Genomic DNA, 25,660 nt, shown 5'->3' on the forward strand with positions numbered 1-25,660 from the left:
TGTCTTGGACATACTTGATGATGTTTACTCGGAGGCTTGCCTTAATCCGGATTCCCTGCCTCCTGCCCCAGTCAAGCCTGATAGGTACTACAGAGTTCCTAACTCTCACCAATTTCTTTACAAAAGCCATAATGCTGACCCTGAAACCATTTCTCAAGGCCCCAAGGGATTGAAGGCCTCTACTGCTAAGAATCCACTACCTTCCGAAAGAGAGTCTAGATCCTTAGAAAGTTGGGGAAAAAAGGTATATACCTCGGCCACCCTAGCCATGAGGGCCTTAAATTGTCATTTCCATATGCTTAAATATCAGCAGTTTCTGTTATCACAATTAAGAAATAAAATGTCTCAACCTGAACAACCAGATTTGAAGGAGTTGCAGGATATGATGCATAGTGCAGAACAAGTGGGTAAACACACCTTACAATGTGGCTATGATGCCTTAGAGGCCTCAAGTAGAGCTGCTGTTACAGGATCAGTCATCCGTAGACATGCCTGGCTTAGGGAACAAATCTTGCCTGATCATGTTAAAGCTAAACTACTAGATGCTCCTTTACAAAATGATGTACTATTTGGTACTAATGCTGAGGAGATACTATGGAAAATGGAAGAAAAAGCTAAATCTATGCAAACTGTCAAAGCTTTTCTACAGGTTCAACCACCACGTTTTAGCAGAAATTGGCCTTCTAAAAACTGGTCCTTTCCAGCCACGGATAAGCCCCAAAGAGGTAGATACAGGTGCACAAGGGGCAGAGGGCAATCTCAAGGATCATATAGAGGCAGGCAATGGCAAACTCCAGCACCAAGAGGTGGCGAAGACAGTGCACAACAATACAGGAAACAAACCCAATGACTTCCTCCTTTTCATGCCAAGCAAGTCTCAGCTGGTAGCACCCTTGGGTGGAAAGCTGGCATTATTTACAAGAAATTGGAATATTATCACAACAGACAAATGGATCCTGGACATTATAAATAGAGGGTACAGATTTCATTTTCACACTCTTCCAAAAATGAGAGGCATGCCAAACCTGCCACACAATCAAAGGGCAGAGGCACAAATACAAATTTCAAAGCTCATGGACATGAAAGCTATTCAAGAGGTACCTACTCACGAACAAGGTCAAGGTTTTTATTCCAGACTATTTCTGGTACCAAGGAAAGGAACCGACTGGAGACCCATTTTGGACTTATCCATCCTAAACACATTTCTACTCGTACCAAAATTCAAGATGCTCACATTACAGCAGCTTCTTCCCATGCTGGGCAAGGAGTTTTGGCTGGTAACATTGGACCTCAAGGAGGCATACCTGCATGTCCCAATCAGACAAAGCTGCAGAAGATACCTCAGATTTCTTGCAGGTTCAATCCACTATCAATTCTCTGCATTGCCCTTTGGCTTATCTACTGCGCCCAGAGTATTCACGAAATGCCTGGCATCAGTAATTGCCTACTGCAGACTTCAAGGGATACAAATTTACCCTTATTTGGACGGCTGCCTGATCCAAGCGGACAGCAAGCACATACTTCTGGAACATCTGGCTTATGTAACATGGTTACTGAATTCTCTGGGATACACAGTCAACAAAGAGAAATCCAGGCTAACACCATCTCAGAAAATAACTTTCCTGGGTGCCAACTTGAACACAAACACCCAGATGGCCTATCTCACGCCAGGAAAGCAGGGGCAACTAACTCAGTACTTCAAAATGCTAGCAAATTGTACCAGGCTCACTGCAAGGAAAATCCTGCAGGCTCTGGGCTTCATGGCATCTTGCATTCTTTTAATCCCATGCGCAAAGTTGCACATGAGGAAACTTCAATGGTACCTAAGAAACCTATGGTCTCAACACAGCCACAGTTTGGAAACAATAATACCAATAATCCCATGTTTGCAAAAGGAATTTCTATGGTGGGCCCAAGCATGTCAAACAAACACAGGTCTCCCATTCTGCAAGCCTCAAGCAAATCAAGTCATCACAACAGACGCCTCAGACTACGCCTGGGGGGCGCACATGACAGACAGGTGCATTCAGGGCAAATGGTCCCAAAAGGAAAAGCACCTTCACATCAATCAAAAAGAAATGCTAGCAGTAATAAATGCAATTACAGCTTTCAAGGACCTCCTGCATCCAGGGCAATTATTGATAAGAACAGACAACACCACAGTAATGTGGTACATAAACAAACAAGGAGGAATATATTCATACCCCCTGTGCAGACTAGCCATGTCACTTTGGAACTTGGCTCTGGAATGGCAAATCGAACTTCAAGCACAGTACCTGCCAGGTTTGGAAAACACGCTGGCAGACAAACTAAGCAGAAATATGACAGACCCACACGAGTGGAAATTGCATCCTCAAGTGTTTACAAAGATAATCCAAGCGCGGGGAAGGCCAGACATAGATCTCTTCGCCTCCCACAGGAATCATCAATTGGAAAAGTTCTGTTCAAGGACCTTTCATCCAAAGGCCTGGAGAGTGGACACCCTTTCTTTCAGTTGGGCAGCATGGACCGTTTACGCTTTCCCATCTTTGCCTCTTCTGCCCAAGGTGCTCTTGAAAGCAAGAGCAGACAGACCGAAGATGATACTGATTGCTCCAGACTGGCCAAGACAACACTGGTACCCACTCCTGAGGAGCCTAATGCATACTCCTCCCTGGTCCCTACCTCTAATGCCTCTTCTACTGACTCAGCACAGCTTCAAAACTCTTTACAGTCAGCTGAAAACACTCAATCTCGCTGCATGGAAAATTCCTTAACACCACAACAGACCCTACTCTCCAAAGAGGTGCAGGATGTCATTTTGGAGGCCAGAAGGCCATCACGGTTTTGCTCTTGGAATGAGAAAAAAGGCCAGGATCCTAGAAAACTGAATTTGCCTCAGATATTACAGTATCTAGCTGAGCTGTTGAACAGTGGACTTTCATTTTCCTCCATAAAAATTCATGCCTCAGCCATTTCTGCAGAATTCAACACTGATCCACCCTTATTCTCTCACCCACTCTTAAGACAGTTCCTCAGAGGGGCTAAGAATATAAGACCTCCAAGGAAACAACCAATACCAGCCTGGGATCTTAATTACATTCTAGAAAAATTAACATTGCCTCCCTTTGAATCAGCTGCCTCAACAGATTTGCAATATTTGTCCTGGAAAACAGCTTTCCTTCTGGCCATTACCTCAGCTCGTAGGGTTTCGGAACTACAAGCCCACATGGCTGTGCAGCCCTTTCTCATCTTCCATCAGGACAGGGTTTCCTTCAACCAACCCGTCATTTATGCCTAAAGTGGTATCCAGGGTAGCTTTAAATCAAGCCATACACTTACCTACCTTTTACCCCAATCCTCAAAACAAAGGGGAAAGGCTGCTACACTCCTTAGACATCCATAGACAGCTATGTTATTATTTGGACAGAACAAAGCCTTTCAGGAAATCAGAACAACTTTTTGTGTCCTATGCTGTGGGAGCTCAAGGGAAGCCAGTTACCAAACAGACAATTTCAAAATGGATAGGCCACTGCATACGGTTTTGTTACTCCTTTCATGGAAAATCTATCCCTACAGGCATCAGATCCCACTCCACCAGGGCCACAGCTACCTCTACAGCCTTCCTCAGAGGAGTTCCCACCAAAGATATTTTGGAGGCAGCCACTTGGAGTTCCGTGCATACCTTCACCAAACATTACCACCTGCCCTAATACTCCAAAACTAGAGCAGGCTTTGCCACTGCTGTGTTGCAGGGCATTCTGGCTCATCCCAGTTCCACCTAGTGCCTACCACCCTGTGCGTAGCTTTGGGATTCTACCCATCTGTGATTACCGCAGCTGTATGCACGATGAACATAGTACAGTTTTGTACCTACCATAAATGTAGATGTTCGAGTGCTAATATTTCCCTCCCTCCTTCCCCTCTTGGTAAAGGCCTAGGGGCTAACCCCTCCTCATACAACTTGATTGGGTTATCCTTCTATGGTATATTTGCTTGCAACTACTGATTTTTGATTATATTGCATTGCATGAATATATATATATATATATATATATATATATATATATATATATATATATATTATGTATTGCCTTCCTTCTGGGGGCACCTGACATCTGGGGCAAGAAAGACTGAAGAAAATGGCGTCGGCTGTGTCTTATATACCCCTGTCGCACTGACGTCAGGAAAGAAAGTGACAACAACCGACGCCGGACCTAGACTTTGGAATTCGGCCGACCGAGGACCCGCCTGACAGCAGAAAGCCCATCTGTGATTACTGCAGCTGTATTAGAACTCGAACATCTACATTTATGGTAGGTACAAAACTGTACTATCTCTTGTCTTGTGTGAGCAGATCCATTTGGCGAAGCAAGTTGTGTTGATGGCCCTTGGCTAGTTGCAGAAGAGGGAACCAATGCTGTCTTGGCTAAAAAGGGGTCACAGACAAGATTTTCGGTTTGTCCTGCTGAATTTTCAGCATGACTTTCTGAATGACAGGAAGGGGGGGATGCATGAAGAAACATCCCTTTCCATGAGAAAGAAAGGGCATCAACATTCCAAGCCAGAGGGTGTGGGACCCTGGCACAAGACAGGAAGTTGTCTGTTTTGTGGGGAGGCAAATAAGTCCATATGTGGAATACCCCACTGGTGAACCATATCCAGGAACAGATCCCTGTGAAGCATCCATTCATGTGATTGTGTCATGGACCTGCTTAATGCATCTGCCACAACATTTTGAGCAGAGAGTAGGTAAACAGCTGAAGAGTGACCTTATATTGAATTTCTAATTCCCATGCCATAATAGCTAACCTGCATAGAAGGTTAAGACTTTGGTGCCCCCTACTTGTTTATGTACCAGAGGACAGTGGTGCTGTCTGTAAAGATCTTCAGAGGATCTGGTTGGAAGAGAGGAAGGAAAATCTGCAAGGCTAGAAAGCAGAACCCTCATTTCTCTGATGTCGATGTGCTCCCCCTTCTGAGGTGGAAACTAGAGACCCTGGGCCTTCCTGGAAGCAAAGGTTGTCCCCCAGCCTGTCTGAAGCATCTGTGAAAGGCTGTTGAGAAGGTTGGGGGAAAAGAAAGGGAAGGCCTGGATTCAGTTGCTGAATCCACCAAAGCATCTCTGTTTTCAGGCAGGGAAGAAGAAGAATCATAATCTGTAGTGGGTGAGAATTCTGGGGACCAGGTTGTCTTTAGAAATAACTGAAATTTTCTCATGTGAAGCTTTGCAGAGGGCAACATGGGAATTGTGGAAGCAATGAATCTAAGAAGTCTTAGGAATTCCAAGACCAAGATGGATGGAAGAGTCAGAAGTCTCCATGAAGCAAATGACAGACTGAACTTTGTCTGATGAGAGATAACACCATCAAGTCTGTCCTGAACCTGTATCCAAAGATGATGTGATCCTGAGAGGGAGTCAAGCTGGATTTATGCAATTTATTGTGAACCCAATGCTTTGAAGGAGATGAATAGCCTTCATAAGATTTTGAGACAAGTGATCTGAATTGTTTGCCAAGAAAAGAAGGTCTTCCAGATAAAGGTAAACCTGAACTCCCTGGACCCTCAAGAAGGCAATGACAGGGGCCAAGCACTTTGTGAATACTCTTGAGCCAGTGGAAAGATGAAAAGGCAAGGCAGAGAATTGAAAGTGCAAAGAACCCACAGAGAAATGTAAAAAAATTCCTGTATTGAGGATGGATGGGGATATGCAGATAATCATCTTTGAGATCCAATAAAGCCATGAAAGGCTTAGGTGAAATCAGGGGGCAGAGTGTCTGTAGGGACAGCATCTGGGAATAAGTAATTTGCTGGAAAGTGCTTAAGTGGGAGAGGTCTAGGGTTGGTCTTCAAGGGCCATCCTTTCTTGGAACCAAAAACATTCTTGAGTAAAACCCCTTGCTTCTCTAATCCAGAGGTACTGGTTGAATAGTGGCTTGAGACATCAGCTGAGAAAGGAGCTGTGGAAACAGTTGCATCTGATTGGAGGGGGCTGTGGAATTCCCATGAATGGAGGGAGATTCTTCCAAGTCATAAAGTAGCCTTTTAGGATAATGGATAGGACCCAGGCATCCCAAGTTATCTTTGCCCAGGCTGGAAAAGAAAGAGAGGTGAAGAGAAAGGGGTGCATGATTTGGAAAGAAAAGCCAGTTGTCACACAGAACTGGGCCTTCCCTGAAAGGAATGCTGTGAAGAGAGAATTGATGATGTTTTGGACTGAGGGAGGTCTCCTGGTAGACTTCCTAGACCAAGGAGCAGAAGTGGAAGCACAGAAGAAACAAGCAGGTCACCTAACAAATGAGGTTTGACGGGGAGGTTTCTATGAAATTTTGGAACCGGTGAAACAAACAGGTGTTTAAGGTATTGAAGCTCCTTCCCCTTTTCTTGCACAGCCTTAAATAAGTCTGCAGCTGTCTAACCAAAAGGGAAGACTTGTTGAAAGGAGCATCTAGTAATTTTGCCTTAATATCATCAGGTAATGACTGAAGTCTCATTCTTGAATGCCTCCTAAGCACAGGGGCAAAAGCAGCAACTCTAAATGATGCTTCAACAGCATCATAGCTGCACTTAAAGGAATGACTAGCTACTTGAGAGGATGCAACCAAAAGTGACAAGACCTGTGTTTTAACCTTGGAGTCTGGTAAAGAAGTTAGAGCCTGTGGAGCTTGAGAAAGCAAAGCCAAGGAATACCTAGACATGTCAGTCTGGTAGTTAATAGCTCTGATAAAGTGGAAGAGATGTATACTCCTTTACCCAGTCTCCCAAGATTTCTTCTCCTTACCAGATGGTAGAAGCGTCATAGAAGGAGATAAACAGGAAGACTTATCAGAAGCTATGGAGACCACAGCTGGATCAGCAGAGGGACACTTGCACATAACCTTGCAGTCATCTGGTGCTTTATAAAATCTGTCTGTCCTCTTGGGAGCAGAGGCCTGAGAATCTGTAGTTTAAGAGGAGGAAGACAATATGTCCAGGAAAGCTGGAAAGACTTTAGGAACTGCAGAGGGAGATGGAACCTCCATCTGTAGGAGGTCATAATATTGCTTCTCTTCTTCAGGAATCTGGGAACAATCCCATTTGAAGAAGTCCCTCATTTTATTAATAGGCTCTCCAAAAGAAATTGCCTCATGAGGGGACTCCCCTCCATTAGACTCCTCCTCAGAGGATGTATATTCCAGAGGAGAATTAATTTGGGTGGAATATGCACGTGAACCCTCATCAGAGGAAGAATCCTCATAATCAAGAACCTGAGGCCCAGCAGCCTGTATGGGAGTTAAAGTGAAAGAAGGGGGAGGGAGAGAAGAAGTAGGATTGAAAGGCCATCAAGATCTTAATCAGACCCTGGGAAAAGGCATCGCAATCAAACTGAGGAGAAGGTATATTGGGACGTTTAGTCTTTTGTTTCTACTTCAAGTCTTTCTGTGTGAGGGGACAAAGAACAACAACCCAAAGTAGACCTGACACTCAGCGTAATCAAGGAAGGTTCCTTACTCGCAATAGCAGGGACATCGCCGGAGTCCTCCAGCACAAGAGCTGGCTCCCCCCATATCACCAGAAATGGATGTCTGCATAGCCTCGGATGTGCTGGGATCAGATCCCTTGGTGGCTTCCACAGAGGTACCTGCTGAAGGGGCAGACCCAACCTCCGACCATACCTCCGGGTCTTCACCAACCTCATGGGGGTACATTCGAGGGGTAGAAGGTTCAGCAGAAGAGGATGCAGGTTTTTGCTTGCTCACCTTCCTCTTCAAACTTGGTTCAGCCAAACGACCTCAGAACCTTCCATAACCTCTTTCACCAGACATTTAAGCCACTGATTTTCGAGACAAAGATTTTGAGCCGAAAGCCAGCTAAGCAAAATCTTAGTCATAAGGGCCTGACAGGTGGAACAGTATCTATAACCGTGACTAGGTCCTAAACAAAAACGAGAGTGGTCGCAGCCATCTTTATATGTAGAATCTGCCTTCCAAACAAACACTTGCCCTTTCCTGGATGACATGAACAAAAACAAATGGCAGTAGCAAGAAAATAAATCCCCAATGGGCACTTACCTGAAGCTGGTAGCAACACTCATGAAATCTGACTGCAGGCCATACATAGGAGTCAACCTTCCGAATGGAGGCAGAAAAGTTCTGAGGTTGGTACATGCTGACTTCTTTTTATGGTTGATGTTGTCAGAGTAGACATGCAGCATCCATGTACTGGCAGTGGCTAAAAGTTTTTGTATACTACCAGGATGTTGGGTTGTAGGGCAGAATGCAATCCATATGTTAAGAATACTGCAACACTGAATAGAAGGACATCAAAAATTATGCAGAAATTTGGGTACTCTCTTTTTTTAATTATTGATGTCACCAGTGCAATGACACATAGGCTATTTTCCTATCAATTAAGCAGCTTCAAAATCATACACGATAAGGTGAAATTTATAAAATCTTGTGAATGGGAACATCAAGTGTGAAAATAGGGTCAAATCTCCAAAAAATAGATACAGCATGAATGGGTAAATCAATCCTGAAAAGTAGGTACGTACCCAGAGATATCTGAATGCAGTTCAAAGACACTTGTTTCTCTGAGCCCATTAAACTTGTACTGTGAACCTTTGAGTTGTCTTGTGTACAGTTTGACCACTTGTGGGTAGTCACTTCATTAAGATAGCTGAAGCTGTACAGAACTAAGGTACACTTGCTATGGTCTGCTTCCTTATGGAAACTACTTTCCTGTTTTAAAGGGTGCAGCACAGTCACTAGCTGCATGTACCCTTCTTAGACATTGCATAGTACAAGCATGCCTAAATCACCTCATCATTATATGCACTGGTGGCAGAGAAGGATAAGAAACAGCTGTGTGTGCATTGTTACTGCAATTAATTGAAAGTTCATATCCACATAGTGGTATGTCTGACAGTGTTATTACACATTTTGGTTGGGACTAGTATAATAGTTAAGGTGTTTACTTTGCAGACCCAAGATGCAAAGTTTGATTTTTCAGATAGGATCACTGGCTACATTAAACTGGCCCACAAGTCAGTTAGCCTATCACTAACCAACAGAACTATTAAACATTTGTTAACAGAACTAAAAAATTTGTGGAAGGTTAGGCATAATGGTTAAATTTTTTTACAGGATTTGGATCTCACCATGGGTTACTGGCTTGGCTTAAAATGGACCTTCAGGACACTTAGCTTAGTATTCACCTATAAACTATGAACTATATAATATTCCTATTGTAGGAATGCCCTGATGTGCAGATCCTTCATTTAGACAGGTCACACCCACATTACTGCTCATGTGCATATCACCGACATCACTGCTCATATGCATGTCACTGCACAGTTAGGAAGCCAGATTTTACTTACTGCTTAGATCACAGTCTCCTCCCTTTTATCTCCAGAATCAAGGAAACTTAAAAACATCAGTACTATTAACTTGATAAGTTGACAGAATAAGGGAATGTGAGTTAACATGCACTTTCTGAAGTAAAAGAGGTGTATAAATCAAATTATTGCCATTATTAAGCTCAATTCACAACTTTTGCTCCCAAAACTGCTAGTTTTTGAGGGATTAGGAGGAGCAGTGCAACATTTTCAGCCAGGGACAATTGAGAGGTGCATCTCAGATGTTCACTGAGGCTTTAAGAACCACTTTATGTTTGTATATTGTGCAGTACACATGTAACTATGAATACCACCCCTTGACTGAGCCCTCTACTCAACTGTAAGTTACAGTTTTTACTAATGGAGTGCTCTACTTGCGAGAAACGTAGGTATGCAAACATTTTGGATAGGTTCATGGGCATATACTAGGCTAGCTGCACTTGTGGGCCATTTTAAGCTTAGCAAACATCCTTTTTGAAAAGTGAGAATCAATCCCTGTACTTTGTGATTGCAAAAGTAAACACCTTAACCACTATATCAACCTCCAATACCCCAAAGGAACCTCTGTGGACTGAACCCAGGACCTTCTGCATGTAAAAGAGGTGTAACAACCACTATACCACAGAGCTTTTTCTGGCAAAAAGTTTAAAATGTACTAGGCAACAAAATACAAGAGATAAATTCCAAAAATAAATTACTTCCAATGTACTGCAAAAGAAAAATAAATAAGATTGTAAAGTTACAAATAGAAACCATGTAAGTGCTAGAAGCAAACTACTGAATATCTTTTATGCAGATCTGGAGACACATATAGAAAACACAACCATATTTCAGTCACTATCTCTTAAATTTGTACCATCACTTACCTTAACCTTTGCAGTTGTAGTCAGAGGTGTGTAACTGGAGGACCTCATAATTTCTCTTTTCTCTTGCTGTGCCTCAGACCCTATTAGCACATTGAAATTTGTTGTCAAATGGCGCCGCAAAAGTGTTTTTTGTGGAGGAATGTTCAGAAGCATCGCCAGGGTATCGGCATTAAAACGAGGTTCGAGAATCTGATAAAGAGGAGGAAATAAAATATATTTTGTAAGCAGATACTTCTAACTGAAAACAAGCCTTCTTTAAGACTGTTGAATGCTTTTCACTCAGTATATTATCACACACTCGTATAAAATGTATATTTCTACTCAATAGAATGCTATACGTCAGTCATTAAAACGGATCGGTTTGTCCATGTAGAATTTTGCATTTGAGAGTCAATGTGCTGAAACAATTTTTCAGGGTAAATTTAGATGTCTTGTGATATTTTGAAAAGGCTCGTCTCCAAACACCTTTGTGCAGAAGTTTTGACATTTTGTCATAATCATGATGTTTGGGTCCTGTATTCATCTGACACCTCTACTCTGTTTCTCTTATTTGCCACCTAGCCCCAAAGAAAATACTTATTTTTTTTAAGAAGAGTTTTTTCATAGAATAAATCTGGCCAGTCTGTTGAACATTTCTTGCTAGGGATAAGATGCTACCTACGCTGGAGAGGTACTCAGAAATGCAGACAACTCCAGAAGATGAACTTTGTGTTTCAGACATGCAAATGAAGGTTCAGCCAGCCACTGCAAGCCATCCTACAATTACATGTGATTAGAGAAGACTCAGCATGTGTATCAGGCCTGATTCTGGGGCACTTATAAAATGGTGGGTTGCTTGGTCGCATCAGAAATGGCCACTGTGCCCCACCCAGAACAATTCCTTTCACTGGTGTAAAAAAACAGCTCAAAACACTTATTTTTTGAAGTCATGTTTTTCTGATAAAGAGGTGACTGTCCCTATCTACCTTACTTTCACAATCTAAAGGCACGAGTATTTTTTGTTCATTTACCTTATTAAACACCCCCCCCCCCCAGGCAGTCTCCTCCACTGCCAGGCATGTGTAGGTTCCTCATTGCTACAGTGATACAATGCCACTCTATTTGGCTTAGCAATAACATTCAATGCCATCTCATGGTGGTGGATATTTTAATTAATAAATGATTTCCTCCAGTTAAAGTTCTCTGCAACATGTCTATGCATTTATTTTAGTTATTAATTATTTGTTTTCTAGGATAGTCCAACTGAGTCAGCAAAGTAACCCCTTTTCAGCAGAAGCCTGGGGGGAATGCTCCATACTTCAGTATGAACATATGGAAACAAAGTACACAAAAAACAAAAAAAAAGGTTGCAAAGATTTTCACAGGATCATAGGAGGTTACTAGGCTATTGGACCGGAGGCCCTTATAAGCCTACCCAAGCGTTTAGCCTATGTTTAGACAAGTCATTCACAGCCCCTGTCCAGCAGGGACACAGGTGGAATCCCAGGAACGTATTTTCTGTTTCCCATCCAGTTATCCAGGTTGTGCTTAAAAAGGGATAATGAGGTACTCTGCTTGACGTGGAGGGGGAGTCTCTGGGACATAAATCTGTCCTACCAGCATGTCCTATTGATATCACAGAGCAGGTTGAGGTTGCACATATGGGTTGCTCGAGTAGAGCTTGACTTGCGGATATACAGCAGTCCCATCAAGGTGGGGTCTAAGATTGCTTTGTATGCCAGACAGAGATCACCTCTGAGGAGTCTGTATGAAACTGAGTAGAGGGACAGGGTAACATAATACAAAGTAAGTTTATGAGCAAACAGCAAGGCAGGAGCTAATCTTACAAACAACTTACAACGCATTGTATTAATAAATTGCTCACAATTACATATACAAAGAACACTCATGGTAGATCAGTTTTAAAAATTAATAACATCCATATACTGTTGCACAGTATTATCAGCACACAACGGGGATAGTAGTTGTAATGTAATACCAAGCATAAATACGGGGTCCAGCATAGAGGAGCTGTCAGGTAATAGCCGGACAGATTGTAGTTGAGTGTAGGTAAAGTCTAGGGTCTAAAGGAGTTACAGCAAGTGGATTTAGGAAAGAGAAAGTAGACTGGGAAAGATTAGGAAAAGGGCAGACAGCAAGTCAAGACAGTAGAGCTGGAGAGAAGTGAAAAGAGGAGCAGAATAAAGTTGCATGAAGCATTCGTAAGAGTTGAAACAGGGAAAATGACCATATGGTAAGAATAATAATTTTATAAACTGCAGTGTGAATGAGGAGAGAAGAGGGATGAAAAGTTTTCTAGAAAGGAGAAGTTAGTCTACAGTAACCTGTGTGGAACAAGAGCTGAGACATGTATCCAACAGTAACCTGCTGTGGAACAAGAGCTGAGACATGTATCCAACAGTAACCTGCTGTGGAACAAGAGTGGAGACATGTATCCAACAGTAACCTGCTGTGAACAAGAGCTGAGACATGTATCCAACAGTAACCTGCTGTGGAACAAGAGCTGAGACATGTATCCAACAGTAACCTGCTGTGGAACAAGAGGCAAGACATGTACCCAACAGTAACCTGCTGTGGAACAAGAGGTGAGACATGTATCCAACAGTAACCTGCTGTGGAACAGCTGAGACATGTATCCAACAGTAACCTGCTGTGGAACAAGAGCTGAGACATGTATCCAACAGTAACCTGCTGTGGAACAAGAGGCGAGACTGTATCCAACAGTAACCTGTGTGGAACAAGAGGCGAGACTGTATCCAACAGTAACCTGTGTGGAACAGCTGAGACATGTATCCAACAGTAACCTGCTGTGGAACAGCTGAGACATGTATCCAACAGTAACCTGCTGTGGAACAGCTGAGACATGTACCCAACAGTAACCTGCTGTGGAACAAGAGCTGAGACATGTATCCAACAGTAACCTGCTGTGGAACAAGAGGCGAGACATGTATCCAACAGTAACCTGCTGTGGAACAAGAGGCGAGACATGTATCCAACAGTAACCTGCTGTGGAACAGCTGAGACATGTATCCAACAGTAACCTGCTGTGGAACAGCTGAGATGTACCCAACAGTAACCTGCTGTGGAACAAGAGGTGAGACATGTACCCAATAGTAACCTGCTGTGGAACAAGAGGTGAGACATGTACCCAATAGTAACCTGCTGTGGAACAAGAGGTGAGACATGTATCAAACAGTAACCTGCTGTTGAAGAAGGGGCTAGACATGTGCCAAACAGTAACCTGTTGTGGAATAAGAGGCAAGACATGTATCTAACAGTAACCTGCTGTGGAACAAGAGCTGAGACATGTATCCAATAGTAGTCTGCTGTGAAACAAGAGCAGAGACATATATCCAACAGTATCCTGCTGTGGAACAAGAGATGAGGCATGTATCCGACATAACCTGCTGTGGAACAAGAGACGAGACATATAGCCAACAGTAACCTGCTGTGGAACAAGAGATGAGACATGTATCCAACAAGTGTTTGAAGTTATATTTGTAAAGTTTGTTATTACCATTTCAGTTTACTAGTTGGGGCAATGAGTTCCACACTCTAGACAATCAGTTCCATAGAGTACATGTAACAGTGTCATAAGTTTCTAGATGCCCAGCATGTCTAGATGAGCATCTGGCTGTTGGCAGCGCTGACACCAACAGTCCATGCCTTATCTTTAGCCATGGTGAGCATACAGTGCTTTATCCTCCTATGGCTCTGTGGGCAGGCCATCTAGACTGGTGCATCTCACATCATACATCATGCTTTGGAGCTGCATCTCTGCTGGGCAGGTCTGTACATGCCTTGCATAGATACGATTCATTATCACTGAATGCTGTAGCACTGCATTACCAGGTACTGCAATTACCAGATGGGGAAGAGGCAATACCATGGACTGCATTCTGCAATGCAGTGGGTTGCCCCACTGACATACAATGTACCTGACTGGGAGGCATCCCTGCCTCTGATTATTAAGATAGTCTAACATTTTTAGTGGATATGTTCTGTGACATTACATAAGCATTATAGAATCTGGACCCATGTCTCTTCACTTATGTTACGAGATTAAGGAATAATATAATATAACAATATAATATTACATATTCCTGTCTGAAGGACATAGCCAATATATTACACAGATTTAGCACTAACTTTATCCCCATTTACACACATTGTTTCCTCCAATATCCCTGAAAATTTAGTTTCCCCTGAAATCAACCTGGAACAAGTCTTGCCATCTCTGTCATCAAAGACTAAAAATAACATGTCCATGGGACCAGAAAACACACCAGGCTGCATTCTCATTAGTGCAAAGTGTACACTATCTGATCCTAAAGTCCTCATCATCAGCTTATCCAAAAGGCTTGTCCTGATGCCTGGAGAACAGCCGGTGTGACTCCTCCACATTAAGAGGCCTCTCTACAGATCCATGTAATTACAGGCCCATCATTCACTCCTGCCTTGTATGAAAAGCTATGGGATGAACCACAGAAGAGAATTTCTGCAGACATCTGCTCTAGATCGCAATAGTTTTCCGAAGCACGGTTCATGTCTCCTGACCTTAGTAAGCATTTCTGAAAAGAATACAGAGGCGGTGGACACTGATCACTCAGTGCATGCTGCTCATCTTGACCTGGCCAATGCTTTTCACACTATCCACCATGCTGGTATTATTAAAAACATTAGCAAACAAAGCAAACCTCTGTGTTATCTGCTGGATTATATATTGGCTATTCAACAGATCTCAGGCTATGCAAGTTGCTGGCAACATCTCAAAGTGTAAAATTGTAACTAGTGTTCTGAGCAAGGGTTGGAATATGCACATACCTGGGGATACAACAGTGATCAGTTCTGCCCTGTCCAGTTTGGTACTTACTTTGCAGACATCTAGACCAAAATTGCAGAAGTGTGGCTGACTAAGTTTGATTATTACTGCAAAGTTGGCACTTATCTGTTCCTCCACTGATAAACAGCTGCATGTAAGGTCTGGAATATCTACGTACATGGTGTCCCAAAAATGTTGCAAGCTAAATGCAAAAAAGTGCAGCATAGTACCATTCAGTAAAAAAGCTGCTTCCACCTGACATCTTCAGACAGATATAGTAAAGATTCAAGGGCACTTGTGTGTACAACTCTCTCTCATATGATCATCATGTATTCTAAACAGCAAGGAAATCCTTTTATCTGACCTAGTTAATTACCAAGGGAATATTTTCAAGATCCAAAGAAGTCATCCTCCCATTTTACACTTCCTGTATTACATCCATCATCTAATAACAATATGTACAAATCCAAGCATATCGCTCAGTTAGAAAGGCCCTAGAAATTTCCATCCAACAAAATTATAGGCATTGAATCCTTCAGCTATCCCAATGGAATAGCATGACGCTCCTTATACTTCAATAGCTTACAGTCTGCTCTGAGTTGACCTTTTCCTTATTTTTGAGCCATGAAACTATAAATAGCCTACTGCTCGCTTGGTATGAGCTGTTATATGCTGAAATATTAAGTTCTGAACTGTGACCCATCTCTATTGGGCTGGTTAAAATATCAACCCTGCAAAATCTTGACTAAGTATTTTCCTGTTTTTCTACTGAGTTTACTTTAGTATCTGTACACTCTGTGCTATTGATAATCTAGGAAAAAATGCTTCTGGTTTACCCTAGTGAGAGTAGAAAAGGAACAAAATCACTTCTAGATATGAAATTTATGCAGCACCTTAAACAGGTGTTTGCTTTTGGCCGGTGTCCTTGATTTAAATTTTTTTCAGTGGCATTATAAACTACCCATACTTCACACTGCAAGGTGGCAATGTAAGCCATACAGACACATGCATCTCGAGCCCTACTGGTTTGATACTACATGCATCTCCCTAATCCTATTAGTGTGACTTGCAATACTGAAAAGTGTGCCCAACTATCTGCAGCTGTGCAATGAATCACAATACATACTACATCCCACAGTGATGCAACTGATCACACACTTTATACCACATCCTGCAGTGGTGCAACCAGTCACACCATATAAAATACAAAAGCACTTGTGAAGCAGTGTGTCCAGTGCAAAATAAGTAATTTATTAAATGGCCAGAAAATAAATTAATGCTTTGACTGAATGATCACATTGAAGAAGTCTTGAAATGAAAACGGAGTGATTCAGATAAAGCATTAAGTTTTTTTTTGCTGGCCTTTTAATGAATTGCTTATTTTGCACAGGACACACTGCTTCACAAGTGCTTTTGCATTTTATTAGTTTCCCTTTTGGGGTTGCACTTATTTCTTGTATTTGTGTTTTTCAATCACACTGTATACCACATCCTACAGTGGTGCAATCAGTCACACTGTATACCACATCCTGCAGTGGCGCAGTCAATCACACTGTATACTACCTTCTGCAATGGTGTGACCAATCACACAGTATACCACATCCCTCAGTGGTGTGACCAATTACACTGTATAACCCATTCTGTAGTGGTAAAATCAATCACACTGTACACAATATCCCACTGTGTTGTGACCAATCACACTGTATACCACATCCCACAGTGGTGTAACCAATCACTCTGTATACCACATCCCACAGTGGTGCAACTAATTACACTGTGTACCACATCCCACAGTGGTGCAACTAATTACACTGTGTACCACATCCCACAGTGGTGTAACCAATCACTCTGTATACCACATCCCACAGTCGTGCGACTAATTACACTGTGTACCACATCCCACAGTGGTGTGATGAATCACACTGTATACCACATCCTAAAATGGTGCAATGAATCACACTTTCACATTCTGCAGTGGTTCGACCAATCACACTGTATACCACATTCTGCAGTGGTGCAATCGATCACACTGTATACTACATCCCGCAATGATGTGACCAATCACACTGTATACCATATCCCACAGTGGTGCGACTGATCACACTATATACCACATCCTACAGTGGTGTGATGAATCACACTGTGTACCACATCCTGATACGGTGCAATGACTCTCACTGTATACCACATCCTGCAGTACTGCAATGAATCACACTGTTTACCACATCCTGCAGAGCTGCAGTGAATCACACTGTATAAAACATCCCGCAGTGGTAGTGTGGTGAATTACACTGTATACCACCCATATCCCCAAGAAGTCTCTAACAGCCTACAGATGCTCAGGTCTGTCCAACGCAGCCTGTAACTGTTCAACATAGCTTGTAATCTGCAGTAGCTTAGCAACTCTGAGCTGTCCATTGTCACAGTTCCAAGTTAATCCAACTTAACTGATTTAGTTAGTCAGTGTAGCCACACCAACCTAATCTAATCATACCCCTTAACTGGTAGATATCAAAAACATTGCCAAAGGCCCATGAAAAGTAGGTAAAGCTGACCAAACCATGGGCACAAATTAGCATAAATGTGCATACATATAACAGTGTAACTCTGCCTACCTCAATAGGATTGCAGAACATCACCGCAAAGAAACACAAGTTTAAAAAACATAAGCAACAGTATAATTAAGCAATAATCCACAAGTAGGAGAATCCCAAGTAATCAAACCAAGCTTGCCATGAGTAAACCCTGGGATACACACACCCAGGAATGGAACATTGCTATTATACAATAAACCTAAGAAAGAAATTGCTCAGCTTTCTTAAATAATTTCATGAAAGAGAAACAAATGTCAACAGCATGAAACACATCTTATAGGTATCCAAAAAATAAAAATGAAAAATAAAATACAAAAAGTTAAGTAATAAGGTATTTTCTGCATTTTAAAATTTTGTTCACTGTTTTTAGTTACAGTTCGATTATGAATGATTTTTTTATATTTATGTATATATACTGTATGTAGATACTACTATATATCGGGAATGAATTGATATTAACTTTTTATTTTTTTTAATGTGTTTTGAATGTATTTGATGTCATTGGCTCTTATGGCGATGTGACTTTTAGCATGATTTTTACATTTGGTATTGAAGTTTTGTTGGAAAAATTCTGTTCTGATGAAGCTGCTAGGTCACAAATGAAAGTGCTTAAACTCTACAACACTTACAATGCCTAATACATCAGTGCAGTGCAGTAGGGTAGGTGAGGCGGGGAGATTCCAGATGCAAAATCTTTTATTTATTTATTTTTTAAATGCACAGAAGGGATATGGCAAAACATATGAGGAAAATCAGGGCTGTTCTGCCAAATTGTGGCTCATTAAGATAAATGATTACCAGCAGCACCAAACGATCATATTGTCAGTAACCATACTTCTCAGCTAATTACAATTTTGCAGAACCTCCCTGGTTTTTCAAATATTTAACCGTCCATTTGTTAAATGGCCAGACTTATTTCTAGTTGGATATGCTCGATTTATAACAGGCATGCTGACTGAGTGTCTAATCAGCATGCATGTTTTGACCTTTAGTTGTATAATGCAAAATATAACCTGAATGATCACATATCACACACACATTTTCTAAAATGTTAAAGCATGACAGAATGCATTTTTTTAAATGAGAAGTATTGATATACTATGGGGACTAAGGACAGATTCAATCCTCTTGTAAATTCAGGTTTGTAGTTTATTCTAGTGTCCAAGTGTTTGGCAGTTAAACTTGTAGTCAGAAGGAAAAAAAATCAAATTTTATCTCACAAGGGGAAAGGTCTGTTATTATCTAATGCAGTAAGCCAAACTTTGACCTACTGCATTAAATAACAGATCTTTTGCCTTGTGAAAGTTTATTCCACTGTCTACACATTTGGCTTACTGCATTAGAATACAACATTTTAATGATTTTTGATACCACCTTAAAATATGACCACAACAAGCACAATTCACAAATCAAAAGAAATCTCTCCAAGTCGTCAGAGCACAGACTCAAAAAAGTTTCAACACACTAACCCCAAAAGTCATGTATATCCCATAATACCCATTTTTTATGCTGTCTGGGTTTCTTTACAGTTGTTTTAACTACAAACTGGTCCACAATCTTCTCATCCGGATGGTGTAGTGCCGAAGACCAGTATTTCCCATTCCTTCCTGGGCCTGACAATAATCTGATTCTTATATTCAGTTTTCTTCCCTATCCCCTGAATACAATCTACTGTTGTGACCATCCCACCAAACTAGGTGGCTCAGTTCACTTCATTTACTCATCTTGTCTTCAGTTTTGACAGTATTAAATTAAGAGTTAACACAGCATATCAGTTCAAACTTAAAGGAAGTCCTCCTTCCATTGTTTATAGCAATACACCAGTATCACTAACGCAAAGCTTATTACTTGCATAAGGTAAGTTGAATTGTGTTTCTTTCCCTATTTTATTCATTTTGTTGACCAGAGAAGTCTGGCTGGGCAAAGAGGTACCTTTTCAGTGGAGGCCCAGGGAAAAAATCTCTAGTACATGCAGTGCAATCAAAATCTTTTAAATTATCAACTATGTCATATTTGTGTTACTTAATGTGACTGACTTTCCTGCTACTTGCTCACTTGCAGCACCGTCTCTCCTTTGATATCACCTTGTTCTTCTGTGCACATTAAAGACATCACAGGGCATGCTAGCACTGTAAGGGGGCATCAACTAGCATACAGAAAGTGAAAATAAGTTGGAGTTTAAAAAGGCCACTTGAGAATTCATGGTACACTATTACTTTCAGCTCCAAAACTGCATATTCAATGGAATTTGGCGCATTTGAAAGACATGAATCTTACCTACCTCATTTATATCACACAACAGGCAAAGTACTCCTACCAACTAAACCTAATTTATCTCATTTAGTTCATATAATAACTCAGTGTCCTGCACAGAAAATCTGTATAATTACATTCCTCCACAGTATAGTCCATTAACTATCTCATTAGCTACATATTGTACTCTGTGTAATCACAATTAAATCTTGCATCTCTGGGCCAAGATAGGAGATCAGCCTACTTGCTTCTCTTCTGTTACTAGCCTGATAGCACTTGGTATCCTTAGGCATTACAGTAACTGCCTTAACCAATAATCCTTTCGTTAACACATACAAATATGTAACAAACAAGGATGCCTTATTCTCCAAAACATGGACTGTGAGAAACATACAACCACCAAAATCTACACAACCCACATTAAAAAGTCTTGCGCGAAAAATGTAAAAAATCATTGCCAAAGCCTCCTAGACCCTAAGAGCTTAAATCTTGGTGAAAATTTAACATGGAATCACTTTTAGACACAGTTTTAGCAAAGAGCGATTGAAAGTTAAATGATCTCAAATCCAGCGCATTGGACTACTCAACAAATAAAATGTCTTAGGTCAGTGACTATAGTCAGGAACTCATCAAGATTGTCCTTTCAAAAGGCTGGCCAAATACAGAGTAATGGTGAGTTGTCTTTCAGGTGTCAGGATCTGCAATATCTCTGGGGGTCCTTAGGATCCTTTCATCGAAAACAATTATGAATAACATAGCATTAGTACATGTGGGGTAAATGCCTTGACATGCAAAACCCTAAGAGATATGCAGACAGACATGTCAAGACACTCCATGCTTGTCACAAACGCAGGCAAGGCTCTGGTCCTGAGTGGAATACTTTCTTTTCCATGACTGATGCCTTGGTACAAAGAAAAAGTACAGTTGTGTAAAATCTTACAATAACAGTAGATGCCCCTCTCTTCACTGTTGCAGTAGTCCTTACTATAGTGATCCCCTGCCAAGGACAGCCTGATGTCAGGCCAGTATACCAAAGCCTTTAGGTTGCTAAGTGTATGATGTACATCACATGTATGCTCCCGGCACAAGGCATAGGGCATGAAGATGACATCTGGATGTACCATCCTCAGAACTGAGTGCCCCAGTAGGAATTTCAGCCCAAGGATAAAAGAGAGTAACACAGACATCCAGAAGAACAGATGACCAGGGGGTGGAGGAGGGAAGGAGTGAATAATGCAACAGTGAAGAGAAGGAAATCTTCTGTTATGGTAAGATATTCCATATCACTGTTGCAGTATTCATTACAACAGGGACAGTACCAAACCACAGGAAGAAGAGACGGAGGAGGAAGGACCAGCAGAGCTCTCTAAGAAGCCATGAAGGATGGCCCTAGCAAAACCATATCTAGCCATGGATATCATATCCAACTTATAGTGCTTGGTAAAGGTCTGCACAGAAGTCCAGGTAGCTGCTTCAAGGACAGATTTAGTATCCAAACCTTTGAAAAAGGCACCAGAAGAAGCCACAGCCCTAGCAGAGTGGGCCTTAACAGAACAAGGAAGACTCTTACCATGACAATAACAAAAAGAAATGGCTTTAGAAATCAGAAGGAACAGTTTGCTTGGAAACAACTAATCCCATTAGAAATCAGAAGGAACAGTTTGCCTGGAAACAACCAATTCTAATTATCGAGGATGAAAGATGAAAGGAAACAAAGCCGTTCAGATTTTCGAAAAGCTTTGGTCTTATCTAAATAAAATCTGAGTTATCTATGCACAGTGTGCCAACCCTTCGCACTAGCAAAATGCAGAGAAAGGGAAAAAATAGGTAAGTGACTAGATTGATTAAGATACAACTCATTCACCACCTTGGGCATAAAAAAAGATTAGTACAAAGGGGGACACTATCCTTACGAAAAACTAAAAAGGGGGGAACAGCCATAAGGGCTTGAAGCTCAGATACCCATCTGGCAGAAGTAAGGGATAAAAAAAACAGTCTTCCAAGAACAAAGCTGTAAGGAAGCTGAAGCTGCAGGCTCAAAAGGAGCCTGGGTAAATTTCTCCAAAACAAAATTAAGATCCCTGGAAGGAGGGATAGGCTTCCTGGGAGGACTAATAATGAAGGACGCCTTCAAGAAACTATTTAGTCTTAAACCTAGACACCAAAAGGGGAGCTAAAGGCAGACAAGCAGAAATAGCTGACAAGTAGGCTTTAACAGAAGAACATGCTAACCCAGTATTGAACAATTCACACAAATAAGAGATAATCAAAGGAACATCCACAGTAAGTGGATCCAGGTGATGAGAAAGACACCAAGCAGAAAATCTTTTCCATTTGGCTAAGTAGGATTTTTCTAGTAGTGGGTTTCCTGGCCTCCTGCAGAACCTGAAGCGCGTCATCAGAAAAAAGGTGTCCATAGGGAATCAGAATCTTATCACCCAGTGTAATTTGAAGAGTAGACAGGTGCGAGTATGGATGAAATATCCCTTGTCTTGTGTGAGAAGATCCACCTTGTGAGTTAACTTGTGATAACTGACCTTGACTAAATGCAGAAGAGGGAACCAATGCTGTTTGGGCCAAAAGGAAGACACCAGCAAGACTTTGGGAGCACCCTGTTTTATCTTGCACAGGACTTTTGGAATAAGAGGAAAGGGAGGAAAGGCATAAAGAAACATACCTGCCCATGAAAAAGATATGGTGTCCACCTTCCAGGTCAGATGACATGTCCTGGCACAAAACTGAGGACGTTTTCTGTTCAGAAGAAAGGCAAAGAGATCTACTTCAGGAATACCTCACTGGCAGATAATGTCCAGAAACGCTTCCCTGTGAAGCATCCACTCATGTAATAGTGCTATGGCCCTGCTCAGGGAGTCTGCCACAAAATTCTGACTTGAGAAAATGACTGAAGTGTTACTTGGTACTGAATAGCTATCTCCAAAACCTGCAAAGGCTATAGGACCTTGTCCCCCCTTGTTTGTTGACATACCACACCACTGTGGTGGTGTATGTAAAAACCTTTAGTGGCCCTGGAGAAAGCAGTGGAGAAAAAGCTGTTAGAACCAACAAGAGAGCGCTTCTCTCTTTGACAATGATCTGCTCCATCAATTGCTGAGGAGACCAGAGGCCTTGCACCTGTAGAGTGCTGAAGGAAGCCCCCACCCCTTATCTGAGGTGTCTGTGAACAGCTTCTGAGAGGGAAAGTGGGTGGTAAAATGGAGCCCTGGATTTAATGCCAACTGCTGAATCCACCACTGAAATTCCAGCTTGAGACATGGAAGAGGAATTGGAAAATCCAGAGGATGAGAATGCTGAAGCCAAACTGACTTTAGAAACCTCTGAAGCTTTTTCATGTGGAGTATGGCAAAGGGAAGCATAGGAATCGTTGATGTCATGAATCCCAGAGCCCTCAGAAATTCCATGGCTGAAACTGAGGCCAAAGGAAGAAGGGTCTGAAAGAAGGACATCAGAGTTAAGGCCTTGGGTGGAGGCAGAAATGCCAACATAGTAACAGTCTGGATCCTGCATCCCAGGAAAACATGATCCTGTGACAGGGACAGGAAAGACTTTTGGAAACTGGCAGTGAACTCCAGGCTTGGCAGCAGAGAAATTACAAATTGAAGGTGCTGTAAAAGAATCTCTGATGAGGAGGCTTGAATAAGCAGGTCGTCTAAGTAAGGAAAGACTTGAATGCCCTTGAGCCTGTAAAAATTAATTACTGGATCTAGGCATTTAGTGAATACCTTCGGGGCAGTAGAGAGACCAAAGGGCAAACCAGAGAACTGAAAATGCCAGGAAGCAACAGAGAAACATAAAAACTTCCTGAAAAGGGGATGGATAGGGATATGGAGGTAAGCATCCTTGAGATCCAGAGAAACCAGAAAAGGCTGAGGGAGCAACAGAGAAAGTTTGAAGGGATAACATTCAGAAAGAAGGAACCTTCTAAAAGGTATTTAGGTCAGAAAGAGCCAGACTGGGTCTCTAAGTGCCCTCTTTCCTGGGGATGAAAAACATTCTGGAATAAAATCCCTTCCTTCTTTGAGCCACTAGTACCTCCTGAATAGTTTCCCGAATCAAAAGACTCTGAAACACCTCAGGGGAAAAAGGCCAACTGGTCCTGAGGTGGCTGAGGGATACCCAAGACAGGACGAACAGATTTCCAAACCATAAAATACCCTTGGATGATAATAGAAAGAACCCAGGAGTCCTGAGTTATGTTTAGCAAAACAGGCAGGGATAGAGAAAGACAATGGGGAAGAGGAGGGTGGTCAGACGGCACCTAGTTTATCAGGAAAGGGAGGCCAAAGTCTGGGTAGACCTAGCAGGGGGAGCTCTCCTATCACCCTTCTTACCTTTAGGAGAAAGATGAGACTGCCTTTGAACAAAAGCTGGTTTAATGGGATAATTCCTCTGAAATTTAGGCACAGGGGAAACAAAAATATGTTTAAGGTCTTCTAATTTGTTTCCTTTTTCTTGCAGAAACTTAAACAAATCATCAGCAGCAGCAACACCAAACAAATATTTGTTGCCCAGAGGAGCATCCATCAACTTGTCCTCAATATCATCATGCAGAGGTTGAAGCCAAAGCCTTAGAACAGAATAGAGGAAGAATCTGTTGCATCATAGCTAGATTTTATAGCGTGGTGAGCTACCTGCAAAAGAAGTTCCTAATAGGGAAAAAGCAGAAATCTTCCCCTCAGAGTCAGGAAGATCATAAATAACCTGGCCAGCTTGAGAAAGAACAGCCAAAATGTATCTGGTCATGAGAGTCTAATAATTAACATCCCCTAACAGCCGTAAAGGCAAGGGTAGCTCAGGTATAAACCTTCTTACCTGTCATTCATCTTGAGTAGTTAGTTAAGATGAAGAGGCTCAGGTTTTCATTTATATACTTTATTACATACAAACACATCAGGACTGATAGCAGCAACAGAATGTATAAACGAGCTAGCTAGCTGACTGACTACTACACATACATACGTGCTTACACCTCAGCAAACATTAGAAAACAGCAGTCTTGTTTGCATGTGCTCAGTATTCTTCCACATGTGCTAGCTCACTGGAAAGCTTCTTAAAGGTACATACACACTCTGATCTACATTACCCAGCCATTCCATTGTCCTGCTGTCCTTATCAGAAGGAAGAATCTGATGGAAAGTTTTCATTTTTTATTATTTCCTATAGCATATACAAAGAATTGCCTTGATTCATTTAGCATAACCAAAATCAGTGATATGAAAGAAAATGGCTTAGTTTTTTGACACCAATTTCTAATAAATAATAATATAGAAGAACCAAATTCCCTTATGGCTAGATATAATAAAAATAATAATTGGTTAAACATACAAATTTTCAGAGACTACATTGTTAATGAATTTAAAAAACATTGAATGTCTAACATAAGATCTTTACCTAAAATTCTACTACTCCTCAGTGAAACAAATATGTTAAATAGTTATAACATCCTATCAATATCAAAAATATATAAAACTTTAAAATTAGATCTGCAAGTACCAGAAGGTCCGTTATGGAGCTATTCAGAAAAAAATAATAAATTCAGCTTTTCAGATAATGAAAAAATGTTAATACTTAAATCAGTTAATCATACAACGTCTCCGTTTTGGAAAAAATGTTCATGGAAATTTATTCATAGAAGTTTTATTACCCCCCATAAAGTTACAATAATTTCAAATAATGGTATTAATAAATGCTGGAGGTGTGAGGAGACATTATGCGTAGATTGGGAACATATGTATGTCAAATGTAAAAATGT

The 25,660-nt window shown here is 41.4% G+C and overlaps 1 protein-coding gene across 1 annotated transcript in view; it reads right to left on the reverse strand.

The window, feature by feature from the left end:
• Positions 1-25,660, reverse strand: part of PPFIBP2 (PPFIA binding protein 2) — a gene marked incomplete in the record, with an annotated part of 2,221,164 nt that overhangs the window by 52,675 nt on the left and 2,142,829 nt on the right. The window contains 1 exon segment of the mRNA XM_044058974.1: positions 10,222-10,410. Within this exon segment, the coding sequence (XP_043914909.1) occupies positions 10,222-10,410 (189 nt within the window).

Source organism: Protopterus annectens, chromosome 17.part0 (assembly GCF_019279795.1).
Source record: "Protopterus annectens isolate FY-2018-M chromosome 17.part0, PAN1.0, whole genome shotgun sequence".
NCBI classification, from domain to species: Eukaryota; Metazoa; Chordata; order Ceratodontiformes; family Protopteridae; genus Protopterus; species Protopterus annectens.